General features: G+C 43.9%; 1 protein-coding gene across 1 annotated transcript in view; it reads right to left on the bottom strand.

Moving 5' to 3' along the window:
• tln2b (talin 2b) overlaps positions 1 to 17,900 on the bottom strand; it is a 79,151-nt gene that overhangs the window by 33,482 nt on the left and 27,769 nt on the right. Inside the window, 14 exon segments of the mRNA XM_053426429.1 lie at positions 226 to 229; positions 693 to 771; positions 880 to 979; positions 1,702 to 1,721; positions 1,724 to 1,855; positions 2,252 to 2,345; positions 4,346 to 4,450; positions 4,644 to 4,707; positions 4,999 to 5,126; positions 10,285 to 10,427; positions 10,882 to 11,037; positions 11,681 to 11,810; positions 13,294 to 13,391; positions 13,496 to 13,669. Coding sequence (XP_053282404.1) covers positions 226 to 229; positions 693 to 771; positions 880 to 979; positions 1,702 to 1,721; positions 1,724 to 1,855; positions 2,252 to 2,345; positions 4,346 to 4,450; positions 4,644 to 4,707; positions 4,999 to 5,126; positions 10,285 to 10,427; positions 10,882 to 11,037; positions 11,681 to 11,810; positions 13,294 to 13,391; positions 13,496 to 13,631 — 1,389 coding nt within the window. The 5' untranslated portion in view covers positions 13,632 to 13,669.

Below are 17,900 nucleotides of genomic sequence, written 5' to 3' on the forward strand. Positions count from 1 at the left end.
CAGATGCTCCTGACTCCACTGGTTAATTTTGGCTTGTTTTGAGAAGCAGCAATTAGGTCTTTATGTTGGGAACCAGGACGTGAGTCAATTGGCCCCTGAGCAGCAGGAATACAAGGCCCCATTCTGCCTGAGAGCAGTTTCACTAACAGGCCGTGTGGATTTATCATGAGAACAGATTTCTAAGCTCTGTGATGGAGCCATAAGCCTTAAGTTGATTTCCATCACTTTGCTAAGCGACATGGGAAAACCAAGAGAGATGGCAGAAACAACTGCTTTCAATGAGATTGTATCTTAACCCTCCGAAGATGCATCTTTCTTTATGAAATAATAGTTTAGTGGCTTTGACCTGAGGCAGGTTTTGTGTGTAAAAACAGGGAAGAACTTTCAAATCCAAAACTCGACTATTCAAGAACAATATCAGTGATAGACTTAGTGTTAGTAATGCTATAAAATTCAAAGTGCTGTGTTTTTTTTCCTTTAATTCTAAAAGTAGCTCCCTTGGGGGGGGAAGTGTGCTGGGCAGACAGAAATGTAATTAGATGCACAATTAAACAACAAGGTTAAGATTCATGAAGAATAAGTGGACTGTGCTTGCTGAATCCGAATGGTCAGCATTCCCCTGCACGAAGCAGCTCCCAGACAACACAGTGGATAAAATAAAATAAAACACAATACAATACAATACCACTCACTTCTTAGGGGAAACCGATTCCTCCAGCATGGTGGACTCCTCATCTCCCTCAAGGCCGAAACGATCCTTACTCTGCTTCTGTAGTGAGGAGAAACCGACACGTCAGAGCGAACAGTATGAGACAGATGTACGGATAATTGGATGTATGCTGTACGAATTCAAAGAGTTCTATTGTCCAATTACTCGCCTTTTAAGAATGATGTCAATGTATCCCGCAATAAGTTGGGATATCTGCTCTCCCTCTGTGGTCTGGACAGAGTAGTAGCTCTCCTGGTACTCTCCGAAATCCTGGAGAGATTCAGAGCAAATCAAGTCACAGTGTTCCAACATCTATCCGGCACTGGTAACATATTTTTTTATCTCATAAGATCCTCACAATCAGCTTACAGAGGGAATAAAAAAGCCTCACTGGCAGCGAGGTTCTCAATACACATGGCAGCATCTTCATTATTTCTAACCCTCTCAACAGAAAGAAAAATGAGCTGGCTCCTACGACCCGTCCTTTTTCTCCAAAGAGGTGATTAAAAAGGAGATGTAGTGAAGTTCAAAGCTTCCCCAGAAACACAGAGGTGATTTTCTTCTTTTTTTTCAAATCTAAATCAATGTTGGCAAAAATACCTCAGAGTGTATATTTATTTTATCTGAATAATCGATTAATCTTTGAATGGAGAACTCCTCTCCGATACTGGATGGAAACAGACAGCAGTGTTGCCAGCAGCTGGTAAAGAAAATTGAAAAAGCTTTTAGATAAATAATACATCCAACTTTTGCACATTCTTCTCCGAGCATCTATTGTCAACTCGGATGAGATAGCTGGCGAGCGTGCTGCACACATTCAATACTGGAGGTCTGAGGTCGCAGCAATTTTTCAGGTTCTGTTTGTGTTGGAAAATGAAAACTAGGGGGAAAGATTGAATACGTGATGCAGAGCGGTGTAATTCACCCTCTGCAGGGAATGACTGAATACGTGCGATGGATTAGGAGCGAGTGGCATTGGACTATCACAGTACCAGGGTGAAGCTCTTGGGGAGGCGGCCCATCTCTTCACTGTCGTCAGGGGCCAGTCCTGCACCATGTCCTTCGTCTTCTCATCCACTCGCATCACCGACTCCTTGGTTATCCCCAGCAGCCGCGGCACCAGCTTGTTTTTGCCCTTCATCTTTCCTGTCAGATAGGAAAAACATCAAGCTGCATTTAATGTCTCTGCTAAAACACCCACGTGGATGATTCATCCCCGGCCCCGATGCACGACCGCGGCCGTCCATGCTGTGTCCGTGACTTAAAGCCCAGTGAAGTGACCCAGCAGACTTCAGCCTTGTTTAACTGCTGCTTTATTGAGCAGGGTCTCCACAGACTTTAGTCCCTGTCAGCACACCAGCGTGGTGCCTCCACCCGCTCTCTGCCTGAGCAGCTCCAGTGCCCTCCACGCTCTGCCCACTGAAAATCTATTGCAGCTCACTTCAGAGAGCAAGCCTGCACTTGGCTCTCCTCCAGGGGTGCAGAGGACAACACAGAAATTAGCCAGTTGTAGAGTCGGTTAGATTGAAATATAGTATGTACCTTTCATGTCTCCAGGCTTTTGTTTCTCTGTTATCACTGGGTTAAAATAAGGAGCTCTGACAATGGAGCGAAGGCCAATCAGAAGAAGGGGTTTCTGGTTTCTTAAACACAAGGACAGATAACATTATCCCAGTGTTCCTGATATCTTCCCACAAAGGTTTATTAAAAACCTCCATTGTTTAAGGCTACGTCAGGATTATCAAGGCTGAATCGAAGCAGGAAGTTTTATTGTCTAATCACAAGTGGGCATGATATTGTTTTAAATGGTTAGCCTTGATTATTGTTTGGGTGAATCTGCATGTTCAATTAATAACGATAGAAAAGTAGATACACACACACACACACACACACACACACACACACATACACACACACGTGCATGCACACACACACACACACACACACACACACCCACACCCACACACACACACCCACAAACAGTCGTGTCTCCATTAACTACATTGACTTACATTGATTTCATGGACACTTAATCTAACCTTAACCAGAGGTATTACTTGCTTAACCATAACCCTTACCCTAACTTCAAGCTAAACCTAACCTTAACCTTAAACTGAACCTAAACCAGACCTGAACTTAAGTCTAAACCTAAAACCTTACCATAACCTTAACCTTAACCTAACCTAACCTCAACATTAATCTAAACCTTAATCCAAGTCTAACTTTAAATACTCTTTAATATAACTGAGTAATGCCTGGGTCGCACACACACACACACACACACACACACACACACACACACACAGTATTTCCAAATAGACATAGAACCTGCAGTGATTAAAGAGTGTCAGATGTGAAATGGAAGTTCATGCTCTCAGATGTGCATCAAACAAGCCAGGTCCGGGCTTTGAGAGCGAGAGTGCAGCTGGAGTGAATTATTTAGCAGAGTCTTGAAATCTCCATCAGTAAATCTGCTCATCGGATGCAGACGGCGCTCGTGTGTGTGGATGCACGCGCACGCTCCCTCGCAAAGATAATGTGAACCTTGCAGTCTGCTTTAACTGTGCAGGCCAAACATTCCATTTATCGTCCGTTAATACCCCAGCAGACAACTGAACTTGTCTTCCTCTCCCCCCCCCCACTCACTACCGACTAGGCTGCTCGTCAGAGATCTTTTGTAATACCTGCCGGCGCAACTTCCTCCCATTCACATTCAGCAGCACCTCCATCCCCCTTGTGTGTTTGCCAAACCAGAGCGGCATCGCGAGTGTCACAAGTATTTCGCAGCACTGAGTTTTCAGCTGAACAGCAAGTGCACAATCCTCCACTCTGAACCTTCTGATGGTGTGATGATGGGTTTTTATTTTCTGAGTTTTCAACAAGCTTTCATACCTGTTTCATAGCAGACCTGTTTCCTCTAACAGCCGCCACTCACAAGCACAGCCCGAGGTCTTTTGGCTCAGCCAGCATTTCAAATCATGGTTTTTAAAACTAGATGTATTTTCATAGTGTTAGGGCCACTGGCGAGGAGAGAAACTGGTGATTCTGAGACTAAAGTCACAATATAATAATTAAGGTATCATAGTTATAGTAAATGTAATTTTTCAGGGCTATGTGTCATTTTAGAGGAATATCAGTAGATCAGCCCCTTGCCTGTGTTACAATGAGGAATGTAGAGCATAAAGTCAAATTACCCTTAAGTATAGGTTTGACAAATAAGGGCACACTTATTTAAATCTTTCTATGGAAAAATTGAATTACTAGTGTTTGACTGACAGGCTATCATTGGTTTCATCTGGTGCCATTCAAAGGAGTTTCCTAGTTTTTCAAGAGACAGAGACAGTGACATTGGTTCAAGATTTTGGATCTAGAGTGAACCTCCTTGCTCACACCGGCAAATCACAAAAGACAAAAACAAATTGCATTACACAATGGTATTAAATTGTAATTGATAAGGAATGAAATGGGTAACTGCTATCAACAAGGCTTATTGCGGATTGGATGGACGCATGGTTTTGTGATTTAATGTTGTGTTTTCTTATTTGCTAGGAACGTCAATATACTGTGCTTGTGAATCTTATGCATGCATCAAATCTGTGGTGGCATTTCCCATGACCTCACCAGTCTAGTTCTTACCTTCACCAGGAAGAAGGACACTCCATATGTCTGAAGGGACCTGGCGAGCTTCACGTATTTCACTTTTGCCTCAATCTCAGTCATCTCTCCACAGTTTTTATGATCCTGGAGAAACGACAGCAGTTACATCTGCACCTCCTTAGACTGATCATTACATATCTACGTTAATATACTTGAAACGAGGTTATCCTCATGGGTTTTATTCGCCAATTTGTGTCTCGGGAGAGATCAAATCACTATAATTCCCCTGGACCGCCCACAGTGTTAAAAACAGTATTTTTTCTACTTTTATACATACTTGGAATATTTTCTTCTCGGACCCTCTCTGCTTGATGTACTCCTTAGGTAGGAACTCCTTCAGGCTATGGATATAAATCACATTTTTGCATGGTTACATGTTGGAGCTACAGGCATTTCCTATTCTACGAACATACCATCACATATGAGGTCATTCTTGCCCTACTGCCTACATATCAGAAAACAGTTGTAACAGCTGACATCACCCCTGAGCCTTTCCGCTGCAGGAAATCCCTGAAGTAACAGCCTGCACCGAAGCAGGAGGTGACACTGTATGTGTGTGCACAGCTGTGAACGTTGACTTATTGTGACTGTTAATGCATCTCTTTGAAAAGAAAAGGAAAAGTAAAGCTTACTCCAGGAATCCGGGCTTGTGCTTGTGCTCCACATGGGGTCCGAACTGAATCTGAGCCTGGATCCCCGAGAACTCACAAGCTTTATCAAAGGAGACAGGGTGGGATCCATTCAATATATCATCCCGCGCCTGGAGGAGACACATGTGAGGGTGGGGGTGTAAGTGAGAGGAAGGAACACAGATCGAGGAGAGGACAGAACAATAAATGCATGAGATTTATCCAAACCCTTACCCAACGGAGTCCCATATGAAGTGTTTATCAAGAGCAAACCCATTAGAGCTGTGACTGATAACATGTGTTTAAGTAAATGAAAGACGTTCTGCTAACGTAACGGCTCCAACTGTTTGTCATCACAGCCCATTAGGTGTTAATATAAAGGTAAAGGGTATTACAGAAATGCAACCCAGTGCCCCATCTGCATTACAGAGTGGCCATCAATCTGATGTTAGGAAATCGAATGACTGAATGTTGTTTTTCCTACTTAGCTCGGGGAAAAAAGGCTTGAATCTGTTTGCCGCTGCTGAGACATCACTTGTGTTTCGATGCATTTTCAGCCATGCTGTCTACATTATCTTCACCATTTAGGTAGATGGAAAGGGAGAAGGATTTGTTGACATCTTTCAAACGGTTGTCAGTGTGCTGTTTTCTCCAGGGGGCAGTCAGCTCTGTCTATTGCATGCTCTCTCTCTCTCTGTGTCTCTCTGTCTCTCTCTCTGTCTCTCTCTCTCTCTCTCTCTCTCTCTCTCTCTCTGTGTCTCTCTCTCTCTCTCTCTCTGTGTCTCTCTCTCTCTCTCTCTCTCCCTCTCTCAGTCACTCTTGTGCACCGCTGCAAAATGAATGGCGCCAAAAGCCGAGAGGCGTTGCCGTCGGTGAGAGAGGCTCCATCAGTGCTTTTAGCATTAGTATATCAGTGCACAGCGTGGACCCGACTTCTTATGTCCCATTACAACAATGAAAAACTAAGCAGCAGCTTACTGCTGTAATGAGGACAACAATCTCCTCCACGCACAACCACGTCCCTTCCCCAGTGTAATTCACAGTGGAGTGCATAAGCTCTGACTGAACACAAGAAGACACTCTAAAATTAGCCCTCACACATGCCATTCAGTGCGGCACACACTCCTACTACTCTGTTTGTGTGTGTAATGGTTACATGAAGCATTGAACAATCCTGGTTTTAAGAAATTCAAATGTGCAAGTATGATCACACTGAGAGAAACCAAGATACTGTTGGAGGTAAACACTCTGTTAGAATAATGCATACACGCTGGTAAATAACCTGTTTCACAGTGTACACTACAAACGCACACCCCACACCATTTACACTTGAAGAAAAATATTTTACAGATAAGATTTGGCATAAAAGGATCTGTCCTTCGCTGAAGCTGGAATGACGTGTGGAGCTCCAGCACAGTGTTGTCAAGAGCACATCAGCCGAATAAAGAGGGTGTCAGGTTGGGATGGTCAGGCAGTACACCTGCCAGAATATGATTGGAAGTTACCAGACAGCTGATAACCATGCAGTCAGTGTGAGTGAAGCATGAATGAGACAACTGATTTCAATCAACTACTGAAAGAGGGACTGGTGGCGAGCTTTCTTCAGTGCGGTGTTGCTATTATACTCAGTGATGGCTATAGTTTAGACACTGAGTTTATCATTGACTGGGTGATTGATCACTAATTTAAAGCTTATGTAAATGTAAATTTGAAATCATGTTTCAGATGAACGGCCGGATAATTCGACTACGTTTATCAACAGACAGGACAGTGTGTCCAGTCCCTGAATTGCTCACGGCGGATGGGACATTTTAATGGAGCTGCATGAGTGGAGGCGAAGTACAAGACATCAGAAGCCGTGACACATAAAGCCCGGGGCTACAAGCTGAGGTCAACAAGTCCACGCGGCCCGGCAGAGCACACAGAGTCTAATGCAGCCATAAAAATAAATGCTGACATAGGGCTACACTAAAGCAACTGAATTCACAGTGTATGAGCAGCACTGTCGCTAGTAGACCAGTGAGCAAAGGATTAATCTAAACCATTATCTCAACGCTTCATGACTTGACATGACACGGTTTTAATCCTAAATGTGTTAAAGGATGAATTGTGATGGCTCATTTAGCAAAAATAATTTAGGAAACCTGAACTGGCTTTCATCCAAAGGCACAGGGGCCCTTCTCTCTGTATTTCTCTGTAGTGTTCATTTTACAATAAAGCAAAAATGCTAAAAAGCTCTTAAAATGCTAACATAAACTGAAACATAAACTCGCTTCAAAAGATTTATTACATTTTGTGGGATGACAGTTCTTTGGTTGATAAAGCAGAATTGAAGATTAAATTCTGCTGTGAATTTTGAGTTAATATCTCTTTGTTGAGGACATATATACTATTTACTCTTTTGCTTTGGACTATCCTGTCCCACAGATCAAAAGGTATTCTTTCTAGATCAACATATGTGAGCAAAAGTAAAAGCAAAAGAAGATCATGCAGGGAGTGATGCGGCTGCAACGGAGGTTTATCCTGGTCTTAGCACAAATACATGACAGAAAGGGAGTGGTCGAGTAGTAAAGGAGATTAGTCTATTACTGGCAGAGCTTCCATTATGTGTGTGTGTGTGTGTGTGGGGTGGGGTATACGAGACTGTGCGTGTGGGTGGGTAGGATTGAAATCATGGAAGCTTCACATCATTAATAAACATAAGCTGGTTTTAGATCATTGCTGATTCGCCGGGATGCTCTGTCAAAAGAAATGCCAGCAATAACGTCAGCATCTGCTAAATCTGAATTCAATTACCCGGTATGCTGATGTTCTGGGAGTTACATGAATTGTGAATGATAAAGGATGTCAAAGAGGAAAATATGTGTGTGTGTGTGGGGGGTGGGGGGGGTTAAGAAATAAGGAAAACGAATGACGAGAAGGAGCCGGGGGTATGTTCCACTCTGCTAGAGCTCTCTGGCTCTGTTTGGCCTTTTTAACACGGTGACAAATTAGAGCCAGTGCCTTGTGAAGACTCTCTGTGATCTGCCTGTGTGACAATCCCAGTGTGTGTGTGAGAGGGAACGAGGGAAAGACAGATAGGAAAGGCCAACGGCGAGGCAAAAGGAGGCGGGGGGGCGGGGATGTTATTGTGAAAGGAAATATGAGTCTGCGTTGAGAGGAGCGCATGATATGGGCCTCGGCGTAATGTGTGCCAGGGTAGGAGGGTGGAGATGTGCGCGATTATGTCAGAATGTGTAGGAGCTGGAGAGTGGGAGTGGAGACAGGCGAACTGTGAGAGGAGGAAGGAAGCGGAGGGCAGGGAAAATAGAGGCAAAGCAGATAGAAGGGTGGAGAGCAGCGGGAGCAGACAGGGAGGGTGGGGGTCTTTTCATGAACACACGTTCAGCAGGCAGCTGTACATATTTCAGACGTGGTTTATGCTGTATCTCTGGGCACCGTTTTTCAGAGATCATGTATTTTTTCTGTCCAATAATCTCTGTGTGACTCATTTTTTTATAAATACCCATGCTCTCTGTCTATCTCATTGAGTGTATGTGAGTGTGTGTGTGTGTGTGTGTGTGTGTGTGTGTGTGTGTGTGTGTGTGATGTTTGGGAACTCCACACCCCTCTGTTTGAGTCCAGGTGTCAGTGGGGAGCTCTCCTCCTCCTCCCGTGGCTGGAGGGGCTGATGTGAGTGCAGTGATGTGTGCAGTGACCAAACCTAAAGTAGTGCAATGCCGGAACTCCCCCTGTGCCAGCAGGCCTCCCTCTATCCCTCCCCTCCAGTTTATAAAACTGGTAGAACTAGCAAATGAGAGAGAGAGAGAGAGAGAGAGAGAGAGAGAGAGAGAGAGAGAGAGAGAGAGAGAGAAACGCACCTAATGAACACAACACCACCTCATCCAGATGTAACCCCGCGAAGCCAAACTTTTTCTCCCAACTACCAGATGTACAGTTTGCTGAACATTAAATCCACCTCCAACAGGAAGTGTTCAGATAGAGACATAACTCACTGCCTCCAAAACTCCTCAGCCTCAGGATCAGCTGCTGTACCACAGAAGTAACCCCTTCAAACCACTGAATCACCGACTGGCTCTTTAAACAGGACTCCTGCTGTTCAGTCTGGAGCTGAAACCCAACACCATCCAGCTGAGGAGTGAATTTGTTCAATCAGAAGTACATAGGTAGGGATTCTTTAAATCATGTATTGCACAGTCCGTCTGACACAGTGTCTGCCTCAAGCAAATTCCTATTGAGCCTCTCCAGACCTCAAAGAAGAGCAGCACAGTCTGCGCTGGCCTAAAGCCGTATCCATCCTGAGATTATCCTCTGAGACACCCAGATAAGACACATTGACACATCCCACGATTTCAAGGTTACGGCCCAAAAATGGGCAAAATCAAAAAGACTGTGTACTGTTTGTGAACAAGTAAAAAGAGAGAGGATCATAGAGGACGACACAGTAAGAATATTTTCATATTAGCAATGGATCAAATGACTGTAAGTGATATGTGAGGGGCTACTGTTATTAACAAATCCATAAAGGATTATCAACCGACTCCACAGATCTGTATTTAGCCTCTTTAAGCTCATGGTTTTGGTTTTAACCATCGACTGTATGTGAGGATGAACAACATGACCTTCTCCATGTTAGTGGATGGGACATGGACTAAAGTTAATACAAGTCAAAATACATGTTACTCACATGCTTATATATGAAATATATATTTCTCAAAGATGGTTTCCAAGAAACACAGATAAAAGTCAAACCTATATGGACCATGTCTAAGGTAACCACATTATAGTCAGTCCACACTTCGCCAAAACCTAAATGCACATTAAAAAACGCGGTTATGAATTTAGACTCAAAAACTTGACAGAAGTACACTCCTGTCTCCATTCTGCTGAAAACACATATGCTAACCTGCTTGGGTCTAATTTTGCAGAATGTCCTGTAACAGGAAAAAATATAGGCTGTGGTCATCTTTCTCTCTGCACAGTGTTTTTGCTATGTCAGCGTAAACGTGTGTGTGTGTATGTGTGTTTGTGTATTTGTACTTATATTTTTGTGAGGACCAGGGTTAGACTTTGTTTAAGGGTGAGGGTTGGAATTAGGGTTAGGTGATTGTTAGTGTAAGGGTTAGGATTAGGGTTAGGGTTAGGGCATTTAGTTGTGATGGTAAAGGCACTACGGAATGCATTAGTTCAATTAATGTCCTCAAAACTATAGAGAGACGTGCATGTGTGTGTGTGTGTGCGTGTGTGTGTGTGTGTGTGTGTGGGTGTGTGTGTGTGTGTGGAGTTTACCTGAACGTAGAGCAGATTCAGCTGAACCGGGTCCCGAGAGTCCACGTTCTGGTCCGAGTAGAAGAACTTGCGCCTGAGCAGCAGCGTCTCGCTCTCCTCCACCCCTTGCTCTCTGAACGTCCTGCTGTGGTCCAGCCAGTTCACTGCACAATCAATACACACACTGTTACCACATCTGCACAAATGAATAGACAATCACTTAACAAAGACATTACTAGAGGAGGACGCTGATGGTGAAATTAACCAGGCAGGTCGAAACCAGTTTGGACAGACAATTAGCCAAATTAGTCACGGAGAAGTGGACTCATCAGTGGGCATGAATATCGTCACTTTCTTTATTTTCAGCGGGGACGATAAGTCGTTTTTCAAACTCGAGAGGGTGATTTATATATTCAAGTTTTTCAGAATTTCTTTTTTGTCCTCTGGGCAAAAGATAACAGTGGTAATTTCATTAAACTTTGATATGTCCACGCAGTAAATTAGACAAGAGTGATGAAGCGCATGTCAGGATGATGGCGTTGAGTCAGGTTCATTAATGTGAAAATGAGAAATGGGCACGAGGCCATCAAGATATCGACATCACTCCTTCACACTCACTGTCGTCGTCTGTGTGGAGTTTGGCTTTGAGCTTTTCCATCTTCCTCTCGTCCCGGAGCTGCAGCGTTCTGTCCTTCTTCAGCGTCCCCATCCCGTCCTCCTTCTTGTCCTCCGTCACCTCCTGAATGAGCGAGTACTCCTCGTAGTTGGTGATTCCTGAAAAGGGGCACCAGTTAGCCAGGGGAGGAGTGGGTGGAGGAGGATGCCTCAAACTGGCACGATAATTAGTGCCACGAAAGAGAAAGCGCTTCCTTGACACTCTCTTTTTATCTCTCGCTCCGTTCTGAAACAGAAGTGAAGGGAAGCTGGTGCGGAGCCAGCAAAACCAAAATGGGAGCCGAGGAGGAGAAGAAGCCAAGCAGAAAGACTCACTCCAAACAAACATTTTCTAATAAAGCTATCTGCCAGACACACATCCCTCTACTCCTCAACCAAATGGGCTTGATAGCAGCCTCCTTTCTAAATGAAATATGCAGCTGAGGGAACACCTCAGTCATAGAGCGGGATGCCACTTCAGCATTTATTACCAACGGGCTTGTTTGAGCTTGATAAACTGTTCCCATTGTGCTTTAAGAAAAATGTGATTAGGACTTTATCAAGCGTGCATGAAAGCTCCAAAGTGGTTCACTAATGCTGCTGTTCAAATATGAAATGAATAACATGTTAATAACACAGAAACATAATGCCAAGTCAAGTGCTAGGCTGTGGACTAAAAATATTACAGAGGATGAATAATTCAAGCCTTGGATGACGGCTTGACAAGATTGATATTAGCAGAGCTGGGAGACTTGACACTTACCTATTCTGCTGCAGATGGTGACCAGCAGCTCGCCGACTGTCTTCGAGTCGTCCACCATGATGGTTTTAATCGCACCATCCAGCATTTTGATCTTCTGCGGCCTTTGCTTCTTCTTATATTCCAAGACGTCCTGAGAAAAAAAACAGAGAGACAAGCACGATGACCTCTGACCCTGTCCTGGCAGTAGCTTTTTATAATGGTTATTAACGAACAATACTGCAAATCAATTTGTCAGGGTTTTAAATTTTTTCTCTGCTTTTTGGAACAAAGAGAACAAGGCTTACGAGTTACTTCAGACATTCAACTCGAGCTACGCTGCTCTAAACATGTGACACAATCCTCTTTACTACACACCCTCCCTATTCGGCCTATTTAAGCTGCAACCATTCCCCATCTCTCCCTTTGCCTGCTGTTGCTGTGTGTCAGTATCCCTGCCTGTCCAGTCAGCCCCTCCACCGACCCAGCATCCACCTGTAGTCTCCGACAGGGAGGTCAAACGTAGAAGCTCATCACTCACCATTATAGTCATGTGATCTCATCTGGGGAAGTGATGAAGTGGGAGCCCAGACGCCAAACTCTAACTATGTTTTGTTGATGTAATTAACATTTCAGAGCGCACACACGGACTACATGTGTAGCAAAGTACAACAACCCATCTATTCTCTTCTAACTCCAAGGACATTCGGAGCAAACAAGCAGAATATGTTATTATTTTTCCAGTTTATTATCCAGAGTGTTACCCAGAATGGAGTCAGTGCACGGTTCAGTTGTCTTTCCGTGCGACTTAAAGCCAGCCTGACGCGTCTGCTGCGTATCTGCTCAACGGTTGTGGGTCAACCGCTTGATTCAAGCTTTCCAGCAGCAGTATACACTAGATGAATGTTGTCACTGGCAGATACCATTACATCTGACCCCTCTCATGTTTTAATCGAGGAATATCAGCTTCGGCCATCTAACAGAAGATAAGGCTCGACTGAACAGACTGAGGAATTATTCTGATGTTAAATCATAGTTTGAGTTCGAAGAAAGACTAAGTTCTCCAGTTTGGACGAAGCACAGAATGTTAAACAACTCCACAATCACTTGTTCTGTAAATGTCCGATGCAATGTCATCGTTTTTATTCTGTTGTGTAATCATACGCTGTCTTTATGTGAGGTGATGGACGTTTTTTGGATCCACGACACATTTCAGAAATGATCCAGACGATAAAGTCTCATCTGATCTAATCTAATTATAAACGGGAGTTGTCCGACCGAAATTTAATAAATGATGTGAGGCTTTGCTCATAGTTATAGAGCTCCCAGTCAACAAGGAATGACTGAAATGTCGACCTTACTGAATCCGGAATTGTGCGCGGATGTTGGTCATATAATTGGCCCCTCTGTGTAAACTGTGGCCCTGTCACAGCTCTTGGTTTAGAAAAACCCTTTATCCACCACTGCACAGTGACATCAACCACCCTGCTGATCGCTGCTGACAGAAAACCGTGGTCGCTCACAGCGAGCAGGGAGGCATACATTTTTCCAGCTCCCTCTGGGAGATGTAAATCAGTTTGAGAGATGATGAGTGACACTGACGGAGCTCCACCTCAGACTATACGACTTAATCTTACGCCATTTCGCAGCATGTAGTAATCCAGGGTTCTTCCAGACTCCAGCCAGATTCCTTTCCTCGGATCCTCGTCAGAGAGGAAGAGGCCATAATCCGAGGCTGAAAAAAATAACACAGAGTATGCAGACTCAGATGCTTGTAGATTTCCATTATGTAAATGAGACACTATGCATGTTAAACCATTTCTCAGTCAGCCAGCGCACCTTGTCCTGACTGGGCCTCTGGCACTCTCTCCCTGATGATTCTGCACGCGTCATACACGGGCGTGGACGGCTCGAACTGCATCGTCTTCACCACGTTGCACTGGCGGACGCAGATCTTCAGCGACAAGGCCACCATCTTGATGGGTAGTATAACGGCCTCACCGACCTACACACCTGCAAAAAACACATGGGTTTACACATAAGGTGAGTATTTGAAGTCATACTGTTAATATCTCGAATAGATGGTTTGTTTTTTACATATGTACTCGAAGGTGTGAAGAGGAAGTAGTGGAGGTAGATTTTAACACTGCAAAAGCACGAGAACAATCATCACAATTATCTCCTCAGGGACCTTTTCACCTGTGAATATTGAAAACGTGTCGTGCCGCAGCCGTCTCAGCGGCTCCTCGCTCTTCCCCCGCTGTTCTGATATTAAAGGGTTACGCACACGGACAGATTGCAGCGTGTGTAGAATTAGCTGAACCAAGGCAAGCGACATCATCTTTCAGCAGAAAAGGGGGGAGGAAAGAAAAGTGCAAATCTCTCTAATCGGCAGAAATAACAGGAGCGGAGTCAAAACATGTGAAATGACATTCTGTCACTGCATCCTTATTCTCTATTCTCTGGGTTAGCACTCTCTTCACAGTAAGCAGACTTTGCTGAGGGTGTTTTATCACTAACAGCAATTAGGGTGAATCAGTTCAGATATTCAGAGATTCATACGCGCAAAGAAACCGAAGATAATATAGAAAACCAATGCAGCAGAGTGATTCTCCTCCTCCTCTTTGACCTTGGCTTCAAAGAGGAATGAATGGGAAATAGGAATAGGGTAATTTATACCAGGGAGGATCACTGCCTCTTTATAGACCTAATATCTAGTTAATACTTTATGAAGAACAGAAATTAGTCTGTGACTAATTCAAAGCCAACCCATTTCCTCTGGTATATTAGCACAGATTATTACCTCCACTAAGGAGGTTATGTTTTCATCAGCGTTAGTTAGTTTGTTTGTTGTGAGATTACACAAAAAATGGTGACCAGATTATCATGAAACTATAGGTGGAAGGATGTGGCATTGGTCAGGGAGGAAACCATTACATTTACATCCGGGAATTTAACTTAATTTCTTCTAACAAAGTGAGATAGAGCGTTTTTTACATTTTACCTGGATTTCTCCGGGAAAATATTCATGGACAAAATAAAAATCAGACCTAGTGAATTTAAATTTGGTTTCATTTGATAGCTTTTAAAAGCTATCAAAAAAAATTGATTTCATTCTTTGATTAAATTAGATTTCATTCTAGTTTTCATTATTAAATGACTATTATTTCTTACATATTTTGTAAATAATAATACCTAAAATGTCACAATACAGGGAAAATTGCTCCTCACAATTTACCAAATCCCAAATCCGCATAATGTAATCACTTGTTTTGTCCGAGAAAGATGTTCCATTGAATATCATAGAAACCCCAGACACTGGACTGTATATTTGGAACATTTCTTCTTTAAAAAATACCTAAAACGATTAACAGAAGGAATTTCCGGGTTCAGTTAATTGACTAATTGTTTCAGATGCTCTACATTCCAAAATCGAAGTATTTTTCCTCCCTGGTTGGATGTGAAGGCAAAAGTTCAAATCTTCACACTGACACAATTCAGATTCAGTCAAACTTGGAAACAAAGACTTTTTCTGTGCTCACATCTCATCCACCCCCCCCCCTCCCCTTCACACTTCCACCCCCTTTTGAGGCAGAGCAGAAGTGAATTTTCTATAATCGAGTTGTGAATGAATCTTCCTGTGACTGTAGGTCTGTCATGGCCTGTGGGTTCCTCTTTTCCAACTGGCCCTCTCTCTCCATCCCTGGATTTTTTCCTTATACAAAGTGGGAAGGACGAGCACAAAGGAGAAAGGGGTAATGGCGCCACGTGAGCTCTTCTCCACACAGGCTGGCAGAGAGGCCCCATTGAGTTTTTGTCATCCAGCTCTTTCCTCAGATACTCTCCTCTAGACAAACAGCTTGAGACCCCAGACCGACAACACAGCAGGCCACATGGACACAATGCAACCCTCCCCAACCCTGACACACACTCACAAACCAAATATACAGAATTTATATCTTTTGAAGTTTCTCAAGGTGCCATAGTTACCACTCACTATCTGTTGTGAGCAGCATCACTCACTTCACAGAGTAATGAAGGACAGAGACCACATGATCAAACCCAGGAGGATAATGATAATCCCTGAGCTTACAGTAGTGTCAGCGCATATTTTTCACCAGGATCCTCGTGCAAACACTCCAGTGCAGCCAGCTCCTCATTAGCTCTGCTCTCGGGCACGGATGGATCCCCGTCTGAGAGAGGAGCAAACAGAAACAACTCACTTTCTCAGGCCCAAAAAATTCAATTTCCAAAGCCGTATCTCCCGTGACCATCACCAGTCCATCAGGAGGAGGAGCATCCTGCATTGAATTAGGTTTGTTTGCAGATGAAATATGAAGACATGGAAATGGCCAAAGGGCAGCTTGCTTGGGGGAGACGTAACACAGCCAGAAGAGAGCAGGGAGGGCAGGTGCCATCTAGAGAGAATGCCTGACCTTAAAAACAGCAGCAGAGCCAGAGAGCAACAACTGCTGCCATTAATCCACCAGTCTGCCACACCAGTGAGGAGACGGCCGGACAGCGACCTTAAACAGTGTTGGTCTGTTTCTGATCAGTTTGTTTGGGCCGGTGTATTCCAGATGCTTCAGACAACACAGTCAAATTTGAAGCAGAATGACCCCTTGGGAGCAAACAGCGTGTGAATGAGAATGAATAACATCCTTTCAAGGACCAGGCGCGACTTCAATTTTGTGTGGTTTTTATTTGATCAATATCAGAGTCAATGTCTGCGTGTCTCCCCTGCCGTGCAGCAACGAGAACGTGGAGCAGTGCCGAGTACAACAAGAGCTGGGATCAGTCGTTGTGAAGGAGACGTGCACTGGCGACCCGGAGCCACAGCATGGATCTCCAGCTGTGAGGAGCGCACAGGCTCTTTGCAGCTGCCTTGAACTTGTTCAATGCTGCAATCACACGGCAATTACTGTACTGCGCTGTGCTGTGTGAGTCACCCGAAAGAATTCTTACTTAAACATACATATATCTTGCTATACACTTTCACTAAACTACAAGCTTGAAGGCGCGGTAGGTGGGATCGCTAGAAAAAACGAAGTTGACTGTTGAGACTCATCTCCAGGGAGGTTCCATACTAACGTTGTGTGATGGATGCTCTCTGTCCTGAATCCCTCCCACCAGACTAGCATAGGCAGATACACACCGCTCATACGCACACACAACCCACGCACATTTTATTGCATCTTTTGTCCTAGTCTCTTACACACTTATTTTTAGGCTGCTTTGCAGTGTAGGCAGTGGTTGCCAATGCTAGAATAGTGAACTTTCATGTATATTTTTGTTCCCCTCACTTTATTCAAGAGCCTGCTCTTTCAGTCTGAAAACAGAACTTGTCGATTTCACGTTCAGGTTTTGTAATGTTCTCACTCAAAACCCTGCGCTTGCACTCAGATATAAGCAGCTACTGATAAGATTTCCTGTGCTCCATCTTCAGCTCTTCTCCTCGCACTCACGTGACTTTTGTGCAAAACACCTCGACATCTTTATGGAGCAGGAGCTCAGGAGATCACCGGTCCATATTGAGCGGCATAAAGCATCTCAAATTTTGTTTACGTTATTGGAACACTGTTGCAGGCATCTTTAAAACCAAAATAGTCGCAGCACCTACATCTGGCATGCTATTGGTTGGGCTGGTTGTTGCACCCAAAAAATCCGAGCATAGATGAGAAATCTGAGAGCAGATGCAGAAGCAGCATTAGCATGAGGAAGCAGCTGAAGCTTGGGCGCAGGAAACCCAAGCACCAGCAGGGTAAATCTGAGTGCAAGCGCAGAGTTGTAAGTGAAAGCATTACAAAATCGTAACTTGAAATCATTAAGTCCTGTTCTCAAATTGAAAAACCATGCTCTTGAATAAAGACAGTAATAAAACGTATTCCTGTAGCATTTTCAGCAATTGATTCAGTCTTGGATTTTCACCGAAGGGACATGAACGTGCATGCTTGGTAGAATAGCCAATTAGGAGCTCCCTCTGCCCGAACTGCCCTGTGAAAGTCTTGTTTTCTCTCAGATCAGTTGATTCGCATTATGCTGAAAGGTTATTATGTGATTATTGCTCAAAATTGCCCAAAATATTAGCTTTAAGATGTACGTGTACACTATAGGTATAATATATAACGCATGCAATTCCTTATTCCCAAAGAAGCCAATCAAATCCAAACCATCCCCCTACATTGATCAGGATTGTCTAGGTCAGCCCCTTTAACAGAGATCACATGAGACAGAGTAATGATTT

This window comes from Pleuronectes platessa, chromosome 7 (assembly GCF_947347685.1).
Source record: "Pleuronectes platessa chromosome 7, fPlePla1.1, whole genome shotgun sequence".
Classification (NCBI taxonomy): domain Eukaryota; kingdom Metazoa; phylum Chordata; class Actinopteri; order Pleuronectiformes; family Pleuronectidae; genus Pleuronectes; species Pleuronectes platessa.